We start from the raw sequence: 19,756 nt of genomic DNA on the forward strand, positions 1-19,756 counted from the left end.
GAAAAGCAAAAGTAGACAAGTTCCCACTTACTGACTGAATCCAAGGCATCCTCACAAGTATGACTTTTACAAAGTGTACTGTTTGATAAAGAAGCCTTTAACGCATTCATTATTGATGGAAAGGGCTGCTTGTTCCAGTCTTCATTATGCAACAAAGCTTGAACGTGTACACTAAGAGGTATATCTACAAAATGTAAAAAAAGATATTTCCTAAACAGCATTATTTTACTTCCCAGCCATAAAAATGTCAATGAGCTCTGTACACAATATTTTGTTACAACTGTGTATTTATTCCATGGGTTTTAGGTAAAATTTACTGTATATACTGCTAAACATGGAAAAATTCAAGCAATAAAAACAGAAATACATTAAACATTAAATAATTAAGATACAAATGGGTTTAAAAATAATAGATTTCAATGACTGTTTTCTTGCTGCTTTATATGGAACTGTAGCTCTAGTACAACCTGTTAACAATGCATGGTTTCGTGCTACATGATTTGAAAATAGTCAATTATTCTATTGCAACCTGTGGGGCAGATATAAACATCACACAACAATCTTTTTGGTTTTCTTGACCTTACTTAGAGGTAGTGCCTCAGTTCCCTTAGTATTTCTCCATCAGACGCTAAGGCAGGGGTGTACAAACTTTGGCCTGTGGGCCAAGCCTGGACAATCTGGCCCTTATAACCCAGACAGCCAAGGGCAAATTGGAAAAGAAACAAACAGAAAAAGGAGCATTTTATGGGTCCAGGGTGTGTGTGAAGTGGCCGGGGGTGGGGTGGGTGGTGTAAAAGGACTATTTCTAGCGCTGTTACTTCATTGTTGGATAAATCCTAATTAGAATACCAAATATTCGCCAGTTTAAATAAAGCTTATATTGAAATTAATGGGAACATATATTTATTGACAGGTTGCCTGTGATATTCCATGGTAAACACCTAGGCTGCTCACACAGACACAAAAAACTTGAGACATCTCTGTCTCATGGAATTCACTTTTCCCTGTCCTATTTTTATGGCATCAGTTAAAATGCTTGACTTAATCAATGCATTAAGATAGTGCAAAGTCAGCTTATGGGCAACATCCTCCCCCTCCAACTCAATTTCAAATATTAAGTTAAATCCCTACCATAAATGCGTTCTGCCCATGTACAGTTAAAATAATCCCATGATCAACATTAGTTGTCTAAGTATGGCAGCGTTTCCATACCAGAGTGCAGAGGGAAGTAAGCGAGATGTTAAAAAACCTTCCTCACTGAGAAAAATAGCAGAGCAGAATCCTGGAGAAAGGAAGAAAGCTGCGGCACAGAAATTCAGCATTCCCACCACATTTTCAACCCAGCTGAAATACAAGGAGAACCAGCAGAGTTTTCACAAAGGAAGAGACTACCTTAGACTGTTTCTATTTTGTTGAGTTGTATTAAGCAGGTTAGAGCCGCTAACGTCACCTTGCTGGAAAAGGTAAACAAAAAAGGATTTGAAACTAACCTCCTTTCTGCATAGCTCTGCTACTTCTAACACTACCACATAATCAAGTCCAGGTTCACACATGTTAGGCAAGTGACATTCCTTTTATAGCATGAGAACGAAGTGTGAAATTGCATCTCATAAGAAAGATATGAATTTATATAGTGCCTTTCATGACTTCTCAAAATGTTTTGCAGCCAATGAAGCACTTCTGAAGTGTGGTAACTGTTGTAATGTAGGAAAGACAGTAGCCAATTTGTGCACAACAAGGTCCCACAAATAGCAGTGTGATAATGACCAGGCAAACTGGTTGTGAGATATTGATTGAGGGATAAATATTGGACAGGACATTGGGAATAACTCCTTGCTCTCTTTGAAGTAATGCCATGCTTTTATGTCCACCTAACAGGGCATATGGGGCCCTGGTTTAAAGTCTCATCTGAAAGACAGATATATATACTGCACCCAAGTAGAATACTGGCCTCCATCAGGTGAGGAAAACGCCAAACTGTGAATTCCTAACATGACCTGGAACTAGTATGGCTGGGGATTAAAAAAATACTTCCTATCGTTTGGGCATTCCAAAAATGTCCAATGTTCCGATGGTAGTGTTATTCTACCTGTAAACTATCAAAACAAAAAGGTGTGGTTGATCGTTGCTTTCTGGGGTGTGACTGTGTCACTTGTACCAAAGTTGGCACTGCAGGGCAGAAAAATTCTCTCTGTAATTGATAACCGTGGGGTTCACATTAAGTACCAGCGTCCAAATGCAATTTCTACAGCCAATGAAGCTGATGTGGTTTGTGTTACGAAACAGTACTTGGTGCAAAAAATGATTGCAATGCATGATGCTACCTTGGCATTTATTATGCATGTTCTGCAAGCAATTTACAGGACCCATTTATCACAGAAGCTGAAAGCAGGGCGAGGATTTCATAGTTGACGTGTGGGAGCAGACCTGACATGCTGGCACGTAAAATGACACGGGATGATGTCAGGCATGCGCCGTCTCGCGGTGTTTCGTTCAGCAGGCGTGCGCCGTAGTCGGCTGCGTGCCCGCCAATAATTGAGACACTTATTGAGGCCATTAAACAGGTAGTTAACATGAATTTTATGCTGCCCGTCCAATCTAATGGTTGGCGGGCAGGCGAAAAGGCCAAGCGGCCTTTACGTTTTTTAGGAAACCTCATCAATGAGCGGGATGAGGTTTCCTAAAGCTATTACAACTTAAATAGAAACTTTTTCTGAAAAATAAAAACATGTCCCATCTCATGTGACACAGTCACATGAAAGGACATGTTCCATTAAATTTTTGTTGAACAAACAACGGGAACAAAGAAAAGTACAGCACAGGAACAGGCCCTTCGGCCCTCCAAGCCTGCGCCGATCATATTGCCCGTCAACTAAAACATTTTGCACTTCCGGGGTCCGTATCCCTCTATTCCCATCCTATTCGTGTATTTGTCAAGCTGCCTCTTAAACACCACTATCGTACCTGCTTCCACCACCTCCTCTGGCAGCGAATTCCAGACACTCACTACCCTCTGCGTAAAAAACTTGCCCCGCACATCTCCTTTATAGTTTTCTCCTCTCACCTTAAATCTATGTCCCCTAGTAATTGACTCTTCCACCCTGGGAAAAAGCTTCTGACTATCTATTCTGTCCATGCCACTCATAATTTTGTAAACTTCTATCAAGTCGCCCCTCAATCTCCGTCGCTCTAGTAAGAACAATGTGAGTTTCTCTAACCTCTCCTCATAGCTAATAATCTCCAGACCAATGTGGCGACCAAAATTGCACGCAATATTCCAAGTGTGGCCTAACCAAGATTCTATTCAGCTGCAGCATGACTTCCAAGCTTTTATACTCAATACCCCTGGCAATGAAGGCAAGCATGCCATATGCCTTCCTGACTACCTTATCCACCTGCGTTGCCACTTTCAGTGACCTGTGGACCTGTACACCCAGATCCCTCTGCCCGTCGATGCACTTAACGGTTCTGCCATTTACTGTATAATTCCTGCCTGTATTAGACCTTCCAAAATGCATTACCTCGCATTTGTCTGGATTAAACTCCATCTGCCATTTCTCCGCCCAAGTCTCCAACCGATCTATATCCCATTGTATCCTTTGACAACCCTCTTCACTATCTGTAACTCCTCCAACCTTAGTGTCGTCTGCAAATGTACTAATTAGCCCAGTTACATTTTCCTCCAAATCATTTATGTATACCACAAACAGCAAAAGTCCCAGCACTGATCCCTGCGGAACTCCACTAGTCACAGCTCTCCATTCAGAAAAGGACCCTTCCACTGCTACCCTCTGTCTTCTATGACCAAGCCAATTCTGTATCCATTCTGTCAGCTCACCTCTGATCCCGTGCGACTTTACCTTCTGTACCAATCTGCCATGAGGGACCTTGTCAAAGGCCTTAGTGAAATCCATGTATATAACATCCACTGCACTTCCATCGTCAATCATCTTTGTCACTTCCTCGAAAAACTCGATCAAGTTAGTGAGACACTACCTCCCCTTCACAAAACCAAATTGCATTTATTTATTTTTTTAAAAAGCACTTCAATCTCCGAGGCAGCTCCGTGCCTCAGGAAGATTGAAGCGCTCTTTCGCGCACGCACTGGACCCGACTCTCCCTCCTCTCACCGCCCGCACAGGTAGCGCTCAGCCTTAATTGGCCCACCCCTGTAAAATGGTGGTGCAGAGCAAATAGCAGGCAGTGGTCAGCTCCACGACTGCCCCCTCCCACCCGACGTGGGAAAACCTCAGGCCCAGAATCATTGCCAATTTCTTTTGGCACTAAATCTGAGTCACCAGAAGCACCAAAGAAATGAGCTCCATTTAACACGGTTGAAGATCCCAAACTAATGGCTGGCCCTTAACCGAATTCTCTGAACAGAAGTTCTACATCACAACTGACAACAGACGAGTTCTGAATCTATTGCTAAAGGCTGATAAGAAGTAGATATCCAGATTGTTGAACAACTGGATTTAAATTTTGATTTGATAATAGTCAAGTTCTTCAAAATATTTGTCAACAGTAAAACAATCAGCTCAGAGTCCAGACAGGCTGGCTGGATTGCTTCATAATGTGGATGTTTCTAAGACAAGCATAATGGATTGTCTAAGATGTTAACTGTTTAATTGATCAGAGCCATCACATTCAGTGACAAATATCCTGGTCATTCTCAATGACTGTCCATTTAATATTGATGGATGGCTGGTGATCTAAATACTATAACCTCTCCAGTCTGGAATGCTTGGGACCAAGTCTTTTCTGGGCTTTGGAATTTTCTGAATTATAGAACAACATTAGGATGCCTAACCACAGTATGAAAACTGCAAATATGAACATAGTGGATATAAATATTTTACCTGACACATAAAACAGTGATAAAAATTATAAAGCAGTAATAAAAAAGTTTTTACTGATCAAAATACTTAATTTTCCATGCTGCTTCTTCATGTTTCAAACTGTTGAAACACCCACACTATACGCCTCCCAGAATTTTTTCACTAAAGCACCCTTATCTAGTTTATGATTTCCACCTTTTTCAATACTGTAAGCATAACTTGCCTAAGCTCAGATGCACTTTTCTTAGATGCCATGGTGGGGGTTTAAAAAAAACAAATTATATCCTTGAAATGCATGGGTCTGCTCAAAACCACCACTGCAAAAGAGTAGGGAAAGAGGGCAGGCGGGGGTGGCAAAGGAAGAGCGGGGGGAAAGAGTGCAGAGTGCAGGGAAGGAGAAAGTAGTGCGGGGAAAAGACAGTGGGGGGGAGGAGAGCGTGTGGGGAGGAGGGGACATTTTGTGAAATGACTGAACTTTGCATTGTGCAGTTTCTATATTGCTCATGTTTTCATCATATGAATTTATACAAAAGGGATAAAACATCAAATCAATTAATGTGTTTTCTTTTGGTTTGCTGTCATACTAAAATTGCTTAATTCAAATTACTGTGATGGACATCGACTTTGATTATTTAAACAGTGGTGAAGCCTTTCAAGCGCCAAAGCTGTTCAGTCAACTTGGAAAATTTTTATCACAATTGAATACGGAATATTATAATCCTAGTCAAAAGTAATTTATAAATATTGTAAAAATGTTGCTCTATATGTTGAATTATTTAAGAAACCAAGCTGTGAAATTAGCTTTTTGTAGCATTACTTTATTCCGTACCTACTGTGGTTATTCATTTGTGGTTTCTCTTTCCTCTGGTACAATATTCTATACTCACTTATTTAATCCATTTGAATATTTAGGAAACTTGTGCCCTAAGAATTATGGAACTAAAGGGCACAGTTGGCAAACAAAGGCCTTCTCTTACTTCCCCCTTAATTATACTATAAAATCCATGGGTTCCTGACTATGCAATTTTCCCACAATAATTAAAACAAAGATGAAATGGTTGATCTAAATAATTACAGAAGTTTTTAAGTTTGTTTAAATCAAATAATATAATATATAGGATATCTTTAATCCTTGGGTTTATTTCTGGCTAAAGAAGTTTAAGCTGATTAAAAATGGCTTTTGACTCTGATACTTTGTGACTAGGCTACCATCTCTGTAGCAATATGGCATACAGGCCACAAGGTCCCAACATCAGTTTTGTGCTGATTTGATTCATCTCAGCCACAACAGTTGAAGTGATTGTATAGAAATCAGGAGCAGGAACCCTGGCTATTTTAATCACTTCACGAGGAAAGATTGACACAGTAAAATCTGATCCCAGTTAGAGATGTAAGAAGTTAAGGAAAGACAACCTGCTCCTGGTTCCTAATAAGTGACTTCTGCTGGAAAGTACACATACAGACAGCAAGATAAGTTTCATAAGTGACAGCCTTCACAGCTTGTCAATTCTCACTATTTAGGTTCACACATAAAAGATGGCCATATGGGTGATACACCACAGGTCTACCAGTATTTGTAGTACCATACTCAAGCCATAATCAATAGTTTTAGCAGAGAATGGGAACATAAATATAATGTAATATAACATAAATAAATAACCAACATTCCAGTTAATTACAAAATAATAGAATAAAAATGTAGTAATTTGATAAGAAACTTTTCTAATAGAAAAATGTGGCTATATAATCAGCCGTACCACAATGCAGTGACAATACTGGGTGGAAGCAAGCGTCCAACACAGCTACTTGTTCTTCCAGTGTCATTGTCCTTGAGTCTAATGCGTCAGTTGTTTTATCTGGACCACACATTTCACAGGATACTGGCCAGCGACATTTACACTGCACAGTTGTAGCCTGTTGAACCTGCAAATGTAATTACTACATTAAAACAAAATTTTGGTAAACAACAATTTCATGTATACAGGCATATTGTTGACAATTGGACTCATAACAGATGACAACTTGAACCAAAGCACCACATGTTCAAGGGCTTACAGCAGCTCATCGGAAATAAAATATAAATTTTGTGCATTATCAATATTCCACTGATTCAGAGAATAGTCTATGTTCCCATTGAATCTAACCATTCCCAATATTTGCAACAGAAATGAACGAGTTGGTACTGCTGCATAATTTCCCTGCAGTTCAGCCATCCACAGAAGAAAAACAGACTTTCACATCATCAGGACATCCTGAAGTATTTGATAACCAATGAATTATCTGGAAGTGTACAGCTGTTATATAAGCAAACACTGCAGTCAACTCGCATAGAGCAAGGTCCTAACACTAAGTAGAAAAATGATGAAAGTACATCTGTTTTAACGGTTAAGGGGTTATACAAACCAGGACATCGGGAGAACTCCCTCCTCTTCTTCAAGTAAGACGCTAAAGGATGTTACCTCAGTAAGCAGAGCCTTCTTTCAAGAACTCATCCAAAAGCCAGTACCCCCAACAGTACCCCCTTAGTATGGCATTATGTGATTAAGTCCTGAGAGGGTCATATACAGCAATGGCAGAAATAAAATAATGTCAAAATATACAGTTTAATTCAAAAAAATGTATTGATAATAAAAGGAAACAAAATAAAAGGAAACAAAGCAAAGTACAGAAGATAGTGAGGGGGAAAAATGTTTGGTCTAAAAAGGTAACAAAATTTGCTTTTACACAGCCAGTGACAACCAAGTGCCAACATACTGGGTTCACAAAGATCAAGAAAGCTTGTTTATTTAAAAAAAGCAAAAAACCCACAGATACTGTAAATCTGAAAATGCTGAAAGCACTCAGCAGGTCAGGCAGCATCAGTGACCACCACTGGTGGTTGTGCCTTCAGCTGCATAGCTCCCAAGCTCTGGAATTCCTTCTCTAAATCCCACAGCTCTCTACCCCTCCTTTAAGACACTCCTCTAAACCTGCATCTTTGACAAAGCTTTTGACCATACTCCCTAATATCACTATGTATCAAATTTTGCTTTATAAAGTTACTGTGAAGAACATTGAGACGTTTTATTATATTAAAGGTGTTATATAAATAGGGGTTGTCACTGGAAAACAAAGGAATTAACAATTCAGGTGTGGGCCCAGATAAGGAATCCACATCTGAAATGCCGGCTTCTCTATTCTATCCAGACACTGCTTGACCTAAACAAAAACAGAATTACCTGGAAAAACTCAGCAGGTCCGGCAGCATCGGTGGAGTAGAAAAGAGTCGACGTTTCGAGTCATCATGACTCTTCATACATAGGAGTTACAACAGGGAAACAGTCCATTTGCCCAGCCAGTTCATGTCGTTCTAATCACATTTATCCACCCTGTTTCCATATCCATTCAACCCCTTTTCCTTTATCTAACCTAATCTTGACCATTGACAGTTTCTGCCTCAATGATGAATCAGGCAGTATCGTAATGAATCTGTGTTGCACCCTCTCTGAAGCCGCAATGTCCTTCCTATAGTACAGGCCAATGCTACACACTTCACTCTAACGGAGGTCGTAAGGCTCCATATAGTGCTTCCAGTTTTAAAATAAAAATGATCACATTTCCCCAGCAACCAGCCTTAGTGAAACGGTTTTTATTTTTCAAAGTAAGTTTCCCAAATTCTGGAAACACAGATCAAATCAGTCAACATTTTTAACAAGATAAAAGCAAAATACTGCGGATGCTGGAAATCTGAAACAAAAACAAAAATAGCTGGAAAAACTCAGCAGGTTTGACAGCATCTGTGGAGAGGAATACAGTGAATGTTTCGAGTCCGTATGACTCTTCATCAGAACAGTTCTGTTTAAGAGTCATATGGACTCGAAACGTTCACTGTATTCCTCTCCGCAGATGCCGTCAGACCTGCTGAGTCTTTCCAACATTTTTAACAAGCCGTTTTAGTTGTGCATTCTCAATTCGTTCTGTCATTGTCTGTCTTTTCTCTTTTCAGATATTGACTGCCCTATTTACTTACAACATTTGCAGTTTTTATTTCAGATTTGCAATCTTCATTTTAAAGTTTACATTTGGATTGTTACCTGCTGCAAGACCTATTCTTGAAGAGCCAGCAGTACTAACAGCTCAAAGTCAGTATCAAAGCAACTTGTAGCAGTAATGTTTATGTCAAGTTTAGATTTTATTTCACATATCTTAAGTTTATTTTGGTTGCACTCAAGCACTCAAGACGTCCATTCCTCAGTATCTGAACTAAATGTATACCAATAACTTAATTATTACAGGACTTTGGAAACAATTGTTTCCAGGGGAGATTGACATAGACAAATAGAGAATTTGAACTGATTTGCAGCTTAGACTCCCTTGGCTGATACTTTCCCATTCATGTAATTAATGGGGTTCAATTTAATTAACTGTTCAGTGAGTTTCCTATTGGAGCAATTGCCAGTGATGTCACTACCAGTAAGAAGCCATGGTTTATATGGATTCCAGGGCAGCAAGTGTGTCCATGTACTTCCTATTGAGGAATGAGGATTTGACATTTGCTAAGTAATTGTATGAAAATATACTAATGCAATACTCCACTAGACAGATTCATTTTAATTTTAAACATCTTGGAGTTTAAATTTCCTATAGTGGTGGGGTTTAATTTCCTCTGCAGGCTCACTGTATGATGTCCTCAGGTTTATATTAAAATAGCATCAAAGGAATGTTCAGTGAGCACATTCAGCAGTAAGCTACCAAGAAAATTAAATTCCTATGTGGATGTAGGCTACATTTCAATAATGTGGAATTTTATGGGAAAGACATGTAGAACAGCAGGTGAAAGAGATTTGACAGTTATCAGCAGTGGGTGTTCCATGTGACAAGAGACAACGAAGGATCTGACTTGCATCAGAGATTGAAAGAATGAAGTGGTAAGAAGTCACTTAATCAGTAGCTTAGCATTTGTCACTTTCCTAAGCAGGAGTAGGTAATGGATAAAGGTAGCTGGGACTATATTGTGAAGCATTGTCCCACAACATTCAGCAATATCGGAACATACAGAAAGACAAGATGAATTACTGCTGTTTGGAAACTGCAGGTGGATTTGCTTTAAGATGCCCTTCACCTTATCTCCCTTTTGTCCTTTTTTGCTTTCTTGCCATTACCACCACTTAGAGGTTTGGCTTGGCAGTTTGTACACAATATGTAAATTGCCATTAGTACAATAACTGTATATTTCTTCTTCCCTTTTGCCAAATTTCTTTCCTCCTTCCCTGAAGGCAGTGATTCTTGATGAGTTACAGCTCAACCTTTTGTTTCCAATTGACTTAGTGGGCAGGACACTTAAATCACGCAGCATCATTGCAAATCCCATCCTCATCCAGTGTCCATCCCATGCAAACATCTGTTGGGAGGGTGTTGGTTACAGAACAGTATCTCTTAAAGAAGTCTTCATAGTCTTCAGTAGGTTAATAAGTCTTAATTAACTACTAGTAACTTTATACATATATAGTAAAGGGTACAGGCAAGGAGCTATATCCATGTCTAGGTCTTTACATGAAACTGCTCAACATCACACTGACCCTAGGTCAGGGTAATGTGCCTTCTTACATCACTGTGTGGGTGGTACTGTACTCTATACCAAATTAACTCTGTATGTGCCAGATCCTTGTACTACACCTCCACCACTGCCCACCACTCCCCCACCAGTCTTTAACCAATGTATATGAAGTTACACTAGTTTACTTCATGTCTTACATTGTTACTTGCTCATGCACTTACATTGTTGTTACCACATTATTGCTATTACTACATTATCACTACAGCAATATTATCACTACCCCATCTCCCCACTTCAAGTCCTTGAATTTACAGGTTCAGGCGGTTTGGCGGCCTCATAACACTTCCATATCTCATTCACTGTTCTGTCAGAGGAGTGGTTCTGTTGGTTCTGGTTCTTGCTGTTGATTTGGAGAATGCACTGGCATTTGGATATGCTTTCATTTTTTTCTTCATGTTGAACTGCAGCTGGTCAGTTCGGCGGTTGCATTGATCACTGGTTGCTGCTACTGGAAATCAGTTCTTGTGGGGTGGACGAGCATTGAATGTGTCTCCTTGGCATTTCTTTCTCTTCTTGAGTTGTGTGGGCTGTCTTGATGTATATGGACGCTCACATTTCAACAATGGAACCTTCATCGCATGTTTCACAATTTTAACCAATTTTTTGATTACTTTTTTCTTTTGCAATTGTTTTTCCGAGTTTCTGAATCTTTTAATTTGGCTCAGCAACAACTCTGCTAAGTTGAGTTGTCTTTGTCTCAGAGTTATCTGCCTAACTGTTATACATAAGGTTGACAACTTCACCTGGACATTCGGTTGTGTTCAAAATGTTTCTTGCCTTGGTCTTTCAGTTCATTCATTAGATCCTCAATGTGTTCCTTAGAACTCTCCTTCTCTGCTTTCAAAGTCTGGACTTGCTCTTCCATACTATGCATCTCATCCATCATGTTGTTCAGGTTGGATCAGAGTTCAACAATTTAGTCAGTTTTGGGCATTAATTCTGCATTCAAACAACTGCTCTACATCTTCAGCAATTCCTTCTCCAGTTCCAGGCTTTCTCACGATGTTTTCTAGAGGCGTCTGATGCTTGAAGTACATCAAGTTTTAATTGAAGGTCTATCTTCGTTGAATTTGTTTGTACATGTTAATCATTTAAGCATTTCAAGTCCTCTTTTAGTGTTCTACTTCCTGTGAGCAACACTCCAGTGTTCTCATCAATTCTTGGTTTTCCTCATCAATCTCATCTTTCGTACGTGAAAGCTGATTCTTAACACTGATCGGTTGTTCCTTAACAGAGTATAATTTCCCTGTGTTATCCTTCAAGGTCACCTTCCGTAATTGCACTTGTCAATTGTTTTTGAAACACGTCACGCTCTTAAGTGAGAACTTCTACCTTCGCTTGCCAGTCTATGTTCTTGATTTTCGTCTCTTTGCATATCTTTTTGAAAACATAATGTTTTTCCAAGGTTTCTTCCAAATGTGCAATGTTTCCTTCAATGCTGCAGTCTCTTTCTTGGGCCTTTTAGCTTCCTCTTGCTCAGTTCTTTCAAAGTGGCATTAAATTAATTTTGTTTCATTTCATAATGTTCCAGAGGAACAAACTGACCCAAGGGATCCCTGTAGCATATAAAGGTCTTTGAGTACCTTTTCTGCCTGTTGTGCCTGGCTGTACAGCTGATCGAGTTTTTCCAACTCACGCTTCAATTTGCCAGCTGTGGAATTGAGGTCCTGGTACCTTGGTGCTGCCTCTGAAATTTGTTTGTTCAGATCTTGAACAGTTTGGTTAATTGAAGGCTTTAGTTTATCTTCTGTTTTCAAAGGTTGAATCTTGCGCTTCAAATCTTTCAGTCCTCAGCTTTGATACAAAAATTCTTTGATTTTGTTTGTTTTTTCTTGCTCTGCCTGCCACAGGGCTTTTTCCTTGTCGTTTGCTACCATGTGCTGGTACAGTTCTGGAAACACGTCTGGGTCTTCAAAAAGGAATTCATTTGGGACATCTGTCTTGGGCTTACCAAAAATGTATATTCCTGGGACTTCTGGAAAGTTCTGTGCCTCTCCGTGCCCTTATGTGGTTTGTTCTGGTATTGTCTTTTTACCTTTTCGTCACTTTGCTGGTGGGGAGAGGGGGGTGTGGATTTCTATACCTCTTTTAAAGCCCTGCACTTTCCTCAGCTTAAAGATTAAAATATTTGTTAAAGACTGTTAATAGTTCCTCGAGGCTGAGTGCAGATTCAACTTATCCTAATGCAAGAAATTGATCATCAAACCAGTATAAAAGGCAATAATCTGGGCTTCCTCCGATTTTTTTTTACTGAGGCCTGATGTACTCTGGTAATGTGAAAAGTCGTTTCTCAAGGATGCCACATTTCCTGTTTGGCCTTTGGGTTAGTCTAAATTGAGTTGGAAGTGTTGAATTGTGATCTATGTTGAAGATTTTTAACTTGTGGGTACAGCTTAAAGAGCTTACAGGCTTTTAAGATAGCTTCACTGTTCACTGTGACACCGGATTTCTTGTGCTTGCTGGTTTTGGCAGTCTCCGCAAAATGGTGATGGCATGCTTCTAGAAGGAGAAGTTTTAACGATGGCTGCCTGCCGACTTCTTTTGTTCAGTGGTTTGCTTTTCCTGAGAGATTTATTTGTTTATTTTTTGGTTTTACGAGTTAGGAAGCTACGTGTTTGGGGCTCCGAGTTGCGGATCATATTTTAGCAACGGGTTTCGTTCAAACATTTCTGACACTGCATTAGTGAAAGGGTTCTCAGCACTCGCTGCAGCCTGGAACTTTAGATCATCCTTGCAGGCTCTATGGGCTCTGCATTCTGGAATTAAACTTCCAATGGAGTCTTCTGCTGCACCAAAAATCTCTGCCTTCAGCTTCCAGGCTCTACTTTGGAATGTTTTCTGGAAAATTTTCTCAACAGCTTCAGCTTCTGTTAAATCAGAATTTCCATTGAAGTTTATTCTTTTCTTAGTCTTTCAGCATTTAGTGAGGTTGAGGATTTTTGATCCTGAGCTGCCACCAGGTTGCAGAATGGTATCTCTTAAACAAGTCTTCATCTCTGCTCAACACCACACTGACCCTAGGTCTGGGTCATCCGCCTTCTTACATCACTGTCTAGGCAGTACTGTACTCAGTCCCGTACTAACCCTGTATGTGCCAGACCCTTTAACTACATCCAACAGGGTTAACTGATGACAATTAACAGCAGGGACTCTGGATGATTTGTGCTGCTCTGCTTTACTACAAAACAACTGGGACTGCACATCGCAATGCAACATACTTCTAGTAATAGAAGGATCACCAAGAGGTAAAATTGGATCGAGGTACTAAGCAAGGCAGAAGGCCAGAACCTTTACCTGTGATGAATTAAATGATCACAGCTGAGAAAGCACTTGTGTGCTACCATTAGCCTCAATGACCCTGGATAAAATTCAACTAGAGTTGCTATTCTTTAACCCCTGCTCGGAAATACATGTGGCTATCAACAGTAGATAGATTCAGGCTAAACTGTGATCCTCCCCACAAACAATTAGCCTGCTACCACTCCAGCTCAGTAAAAAAACAGGCACTCGCCAAAGGACCAGAGTATCAGACGGATGGCAGTACCAGTTTAACTGTTCCTGAGTAGAAGGCAAGACAGGAGGAGGACAATTGGAGGAAAAAAAATTTAAGCTGGATTCTCTTGTTGATATGTCTATGACTTTTGAATGACCATATTCAATGCCTCTGAACAGATGAAGAGACCGTGAAAATGCTTTCTTGAAAGCTTGCACCGTATTCTAAGGCAAGATTTAGTTAAGGCCATGTACAGTAGCCTCCCTTTCACTGCCTACACAAACATGCTAATAGCAATTTCAAATCAATACAGATGACTATATCGTTTGGTCATAACATTCATAGACTGATGTCTCAGCTGGTTAACACTCAGAAGACAGGAATGTACCTTCTAAGGGAGGCATTTTAAAATTGGTTAAAGACCAGGTTCCTTTAATGCAAATGTACTGGTGAAAAGAATAAAATATCTAAGTCACGAAAGGCATTTCTTTGCTCACCACCTTGCAGATGGAAACAGTGTCTCCCCCATACTAGGAGGTTTCTCCCTTGGTCTTATAGCCACACACTTTTGAAGTTTCACCTCTACACATCGAGAATGGAGTAGTTTTCCACATGAGCTGGGTGCTGCTCTCCATTCCCTTATTCCTTTCTCATTTTTGTCCTACCAAATCTTTTGTTTGATTCAGCTCCCTAGTCAAGATTCTGCTTTATTTGCCATGCAACTTGTTCATGGTAACGTAATAATCCCCAATAAAACATTTATCACCAGTAAATGCAGTAATCCGAAGAATTAGAGCGTTGTCTCTTATGTAAAGAAAGAAGAAAATGAAGGAAGCAAAGAGAGGAGGGAACAAGAGGGAAAGAAAGATCTAGCATTTATGTAGCACCTTTCATTACCTCAGAGGACATGTCAAAGTGCTTCATGGCTACTATGAACTATTGTAATGTAGTGATGTCCAACAGCTAATTCGTGCACAGCAAGATGTCACAAACAGCAATGCCCAGGTGATCTGTTTTAACAACGTTGATTCAGTAATAAATGTTAGCCAGGATACCAGGGGAACTTAATGAAGTCTTCAAAAAATTGACATGGAATGTTTTATGTCCACCTGAGCAGGCTGATGGGCCTTTGGTTTAACAGTTAATTCAAAATATTGCATCTTCAACAACGGTACTGTACTGAAGTGTCAGCATAGAGCTCAAGACTCTGCAGTGGCCCACAGTGCCAAAACCTTCTGACTTAGTGGTTAGAGTGTTACCACTAAGCCAAGGCTGACACCTGTTGATCTTTACACATGCCAGAAATGGCTAAAAGCAGAATGGCTTATACACAGCATGATCCCTAAAACAGAAATTAGACAAATGGTTCATTAATTTATCTTTGAGGGAAATAGCTAGGGGAGGAATGTTGAGAAGGTAGAACTTCCTGAACTTCTCTGAAAGTGCCACAGAATCTTTAATTCCCACCTGAACCACAACAGATGGAGTGAAGCTTGGCAATGCAGCACTCCCTCAATATCAGCCTTGATTATCTGCCCTAGTCCAGAAGTGGGGTTTCTTGGGGTTTCCCAACAAAGTTCTGATTCAGATAAGATGCTAAGGCATCTTCCAGATATTTTTCTAGCTGCTAGCTGGGCACGGTTATTAAACATGCTCTGTCATTCACCCTGAAGTCATCCCCTTTGGAAGACCAGTTATAATTAACATCACAGGAACATCAGGAACAGCTCTTGGTTATTTAGCCCCTTGAGCCTGCTTTGCCATTTAACAATTTCACAGATGATCTATACCTCAGCTCCATTTATCTGCCTTTGCACTATGCCCATCGATTCCCTTACCCAACAAAAATGTGTCAATAAAAGCAAAATACTGCAGATGCTGAAAATCTGAAATAAAAACAGGAAGTGCTAGAAAACTCAGCTGCTCTGGTAGTATCTGTGGAGAAAGAAACAGAGCTAATGTTTTGAGTCTGTATGACTATTTTTCAGAGCTAAAACGTATCAATCTCAGTCTTGAAAGCTCCAATAGTGACATTCTCCTTACCACAACAATTGGATCTGTGTGAATAGGAAGGCTTACATTAAATAGCATGTTTCACAACCACAGGACATCCCAAAGTGCTTTACAGCCAATTAAATGAGTCTATTGTGTTAGTAAGGAGGATTTTGCAGGGTTGACAGGGGCCAAGTTTGCCGTTGTCGTTTCCAGTGCCTAGGTCGATGCTGAGTGGTTCACCTGGTTCCATTCCTTTTCACTTCTGTAGCAGTTTGATATAACTGAGTGGCTTGCTGGAACATTTCAGAGGGCATGGATCTGGAGTCACATGTAGGCTAGGCCAGGCCAGGTAAGGACAGCAGATTTCCTTCCGTGAAGGACATTGGTTTCATTACACTTTTAATTCCAGATTTTTACTGAATTCAAATTCTACCATCTGCCATGGTGGGATTTGAACCCCAGAGTATTACCCTGGGTTTGGGTCTCTGGATTACTAGTCCAGTGACAGTACCACTACGCCACCACCTCCCCAGAGAGAAGGCGACTTAAAAAAAAGTATATAAGATCCTTGGCTTTTTAAAAGAGGCATAGAGTACAAAAGCAAGAAAGTCATACTAAACCTTTGTAACTCACTGGTCAGGCCCCAGCTGGAATAGTGTGCCCAATTCTGGACAATATACTTTTGGAGCAATGTCCAGGCCAAAGAGGATATGGATGAGCTTTACTAAAATGATATCAGGAACGTGTGACTTCAGCTATGTAGAGAGATTAAAGAAGCTGGGGTTGTTTTCCTTAGAGCAGAGAAAATTAAGGGAGATTTGATGGAGCTATTCAAAATTATGAAGGGTTTGATGAGTAAACAAGGAAAGCTGTTTTCAGTGGCAAAATGGTCAGAGGACACAGATTTAAGATAACTAAACTTAAAAAATAGACAAGATTTTTATAAAAAGGCCGAGTTGTGATGATCTGGAATGCACTGTCAGAAAATGTACTGATTCAATAATACCTTTCAAATTTGGAGGGGCGAAATTTGCATAGTTATGGGGAAAGAGAAAGGGAGTGGGATTAATTGAATAGCTTTTTCAAAGAGAAATGAGCTGAGAGGTGCTGCATCATTTTAATATGGTAAGGCCCCAAGAGTGTGTAAATGGATTGGGGCAATGACTCTGAAGAAGTCATACAGACACAAAATGTTAACTCTGTTTCTCTCTCCACAGATGCTATCAGACCTGCCGAGTTTTTCCAGCATTTTCTGTTCTTGTTTCAGATTTCCGGCATCCACAGTATTTTATTTTTATATTGGGGCAATTCCTGTTCTGCATACAGGCTACATACGGTCTAAGAACATAACATATTATTTATTGCAATTAAAAGAAATTGCTGCCAAAATGTCATGTGGCTACCAGCATTGAAATAAAGTTCAAGTTTGTTAGGCCATGTACAAAAAAAGCACAATGAGGCATTTGATTTTGCTTTAGCAATTGTTTACAATCTGGACAAAGTAGGCAAAAGACTTAAATTTCCACTTGGTCTACTACTAGGTTTCTGATCTCTTGCCACCTCAAAATACAATTAGTGCCAGAAAGCAAGGGGTCAATCAAGAAAGAAACAAGCTAGCAGCAATAATTTGTATTTATAAAACATCTTATCAAATTAAAAGATATCAAAGCACTTCATATTGTAAATTTCTTTTGTTGTCCACTGGCAAATATGTAGACATATATATTTAGTGCCAGATAATGTGCCACAAGCTCAATTAGATAAATGCTCAGTTAACCTGTTCCACTGATTTAGGCAACAATTCTATACAGGGTACTAGGATAATTCTCTGCTCTTTAAATACCATTACCTTTCATGCCTGTCAGAACAATCAGAACTAGCATAACAATCCTGACAGAGCAGCACTTCCTCTGTACTGCAGTGGAATGCCTCTGCAAGCCATAACTTTACCTATGTGTAGTATATACATTTTGCCTTTTAAAATCAAAATACTATTTAACTCTCAGCCTGAACTAATGTTGCATACAATCCCAAATGTAAGTTTATGATATCAAGGCAGCACTTGACCAACTGTGGCATCAAGCAGCCCTAGCAAAACTGGAGTCAATGGGAATCAGGGGGAAAACTCTCTGGAGTCATACCTAGTACAAAGGAAGATGGTTGTTGGAAGTCAATCATCTCAGTTCCAGGACATCACTGCCAGATTCCTAGGCCCAACCATCTTCAGTTGCTTCATCAATGACGTTCCTTTCATCATAAGGTCGGAAATGGGGATGTTCACTGATGATTGCAATGTTCAGCACCATTTGTGATGACTCAGATACTGAAGCAAGTCATGTTCAAGTGCAGCAAGACCTGGACAATATTCAGGTTTGGGCTGACAAATGGCAAGTAACTTTCACACCACACAAGTACCAGGCAATGACCATCTCCAACAAGAGAGAATCTAACCATCGGTCCATGACTTTCAATGGCATTACCACCCATGAATCACCCACTATCAACATCCTGAGGGTTACCATTAACCAGAAACTGAACTGGACTAGCCAGATCCTGAGGAAGTTTATGGGTTAAGGTGAATTTTAGTCTAGCCTTAAAACAGGGCTCATACAGGCTCTGCTTGTAGCTGAAACTAGTTAATTAGATAACTGGCTTAATCAGGTTTTCAGAGGCTAGGTTCAGATAGTATAAAAGTAGGTTATCTTGCAGTTCTGTTTTTGGCTGTAGTTGAGTGCCTCAGTTGGAGTTTGGTGACTGAGGAAGTTCGGTGAGGAGGTGCTCCTTTCTTTTTCTACCTTTCCTCAGAAAGAAGAGTAGTGGCCTTGGTAAGTAGGAACTGATGAGTAAATTAGAAAAGTGTAATATTTTTAAAGTTCCTATACTTGGATTTAACTGAGAAGCACCAGGAATAAGGGAAATTTAGGACCAATATAATAAAGTAATATAAATAATCCAAAGTAGAATAAAGTTAACAAAGGAAATAGAATTAAGACATGGTGGGTCAGCTCAGTCAAGTGGAATGTATGTCCTGTAATATGTGTGAAGTCATGGATGCTACCAGTGTTCTAGACGACCATGAGTGCAGGAAGTGCTGTCAGCTGCAGAAACTTGAGCTCCGGGTTTCAGAGCTTGAGTGGCAGTTGGAGTCACTGTGGTGCATCTGCGGGGCCAAGAGTTATGTGGATAGCACATTCAGAAAGGCAGTCACACCACAGTTTGAGGGAATGGGTGACCACCAAGCAGTCCAAGAGAAGTAAGCAGGTAGTGCAGGAGTCCCCTGGGGTCCCACTCACAAATCGGTTTTCCGTTTGGAAGCTGGAGAGGGTGCTGGTTCCTCATGGAGTGCAGTCAGTCCCAAGTTTGGGGCACCATGAGTGGCTCAGCTGAACAGGAGGGGAGGAAGAGCTATAATGATAGGGGATTCATTGGTTAGGGGATCAGACAGGTGTTTCTGTGGCCATAGATGCGACTCCAGGATGGTATGTTGCCTCCCTAGTGCCAGGGTCAAAGATGTCACACAGCGGCTGCAGGACATTGATCTGCGGGAGGGTGAACAGCCAGAGGTCGTGATCCACATTCCTACCAATGACTTAGGTAGGAAGGGGGATGTAATTCTGCAATCAGAATTTAGGGGGCAAGGTAGAAACAAGCAGGACCACAAATGTAATCATCTCTGCCTTACTCCCAGTGCCACCTGCCAGTGAGTACAGGAATGGGAGGATAAGGCAGATGATTGCGTGGCTGGAAAGATGGTGCAGGACGAAGGGCTTTAGGTACCTGCGACACTGGGACTGGCTCTGGGGGAGATAGCATCTATACGAGTCGGAAGGGTTG

General features: G+C 40.4%; 1 protein-coding gene across 1 annotated transcript in view; it reads right to left on the bottom strand.

The window, feature by feature from the left end:
- kansl1l (KAT8 regulatory NSL complex subunit 1-like) overlaps positions 1 to 19,756 on the bottom strand; it is an 89,519-nt gene that overhangs the window by 49,318 nt on the left and 20,445 nt on the right. The window contains exons 6-7 of the mRNA XM_078551655.1: positions 6,596 to 6,761; positions 32 to 184 (exon numbers count right to left, since the gene is read on the bottom strand). Coding sequence (XP_078407781.1) covers positions 32 to 184; positions 6,596 to 6,761 — 319 coding nt within the window. The remainder of the gene's footprint in view (positions 1 to 31; positions 185 to 6,595; positions 6,762 to 19,756) is intronic.

This window comes from Cetorhinus maximus, chromosome 11, assembly GCF_964194155.1.
Source record: "Cetorhinus maximus chromosome 11, sCetMax3.hap1.1, whole genome shotgun sequence".
Classification (NCBI taxonomy): Eukaryota; Metazoa; Chordata; class Chondrichthyes; order Lamniformes; family Cetorhinidae; genus Cetorhinus; species Cetorhinus maximus.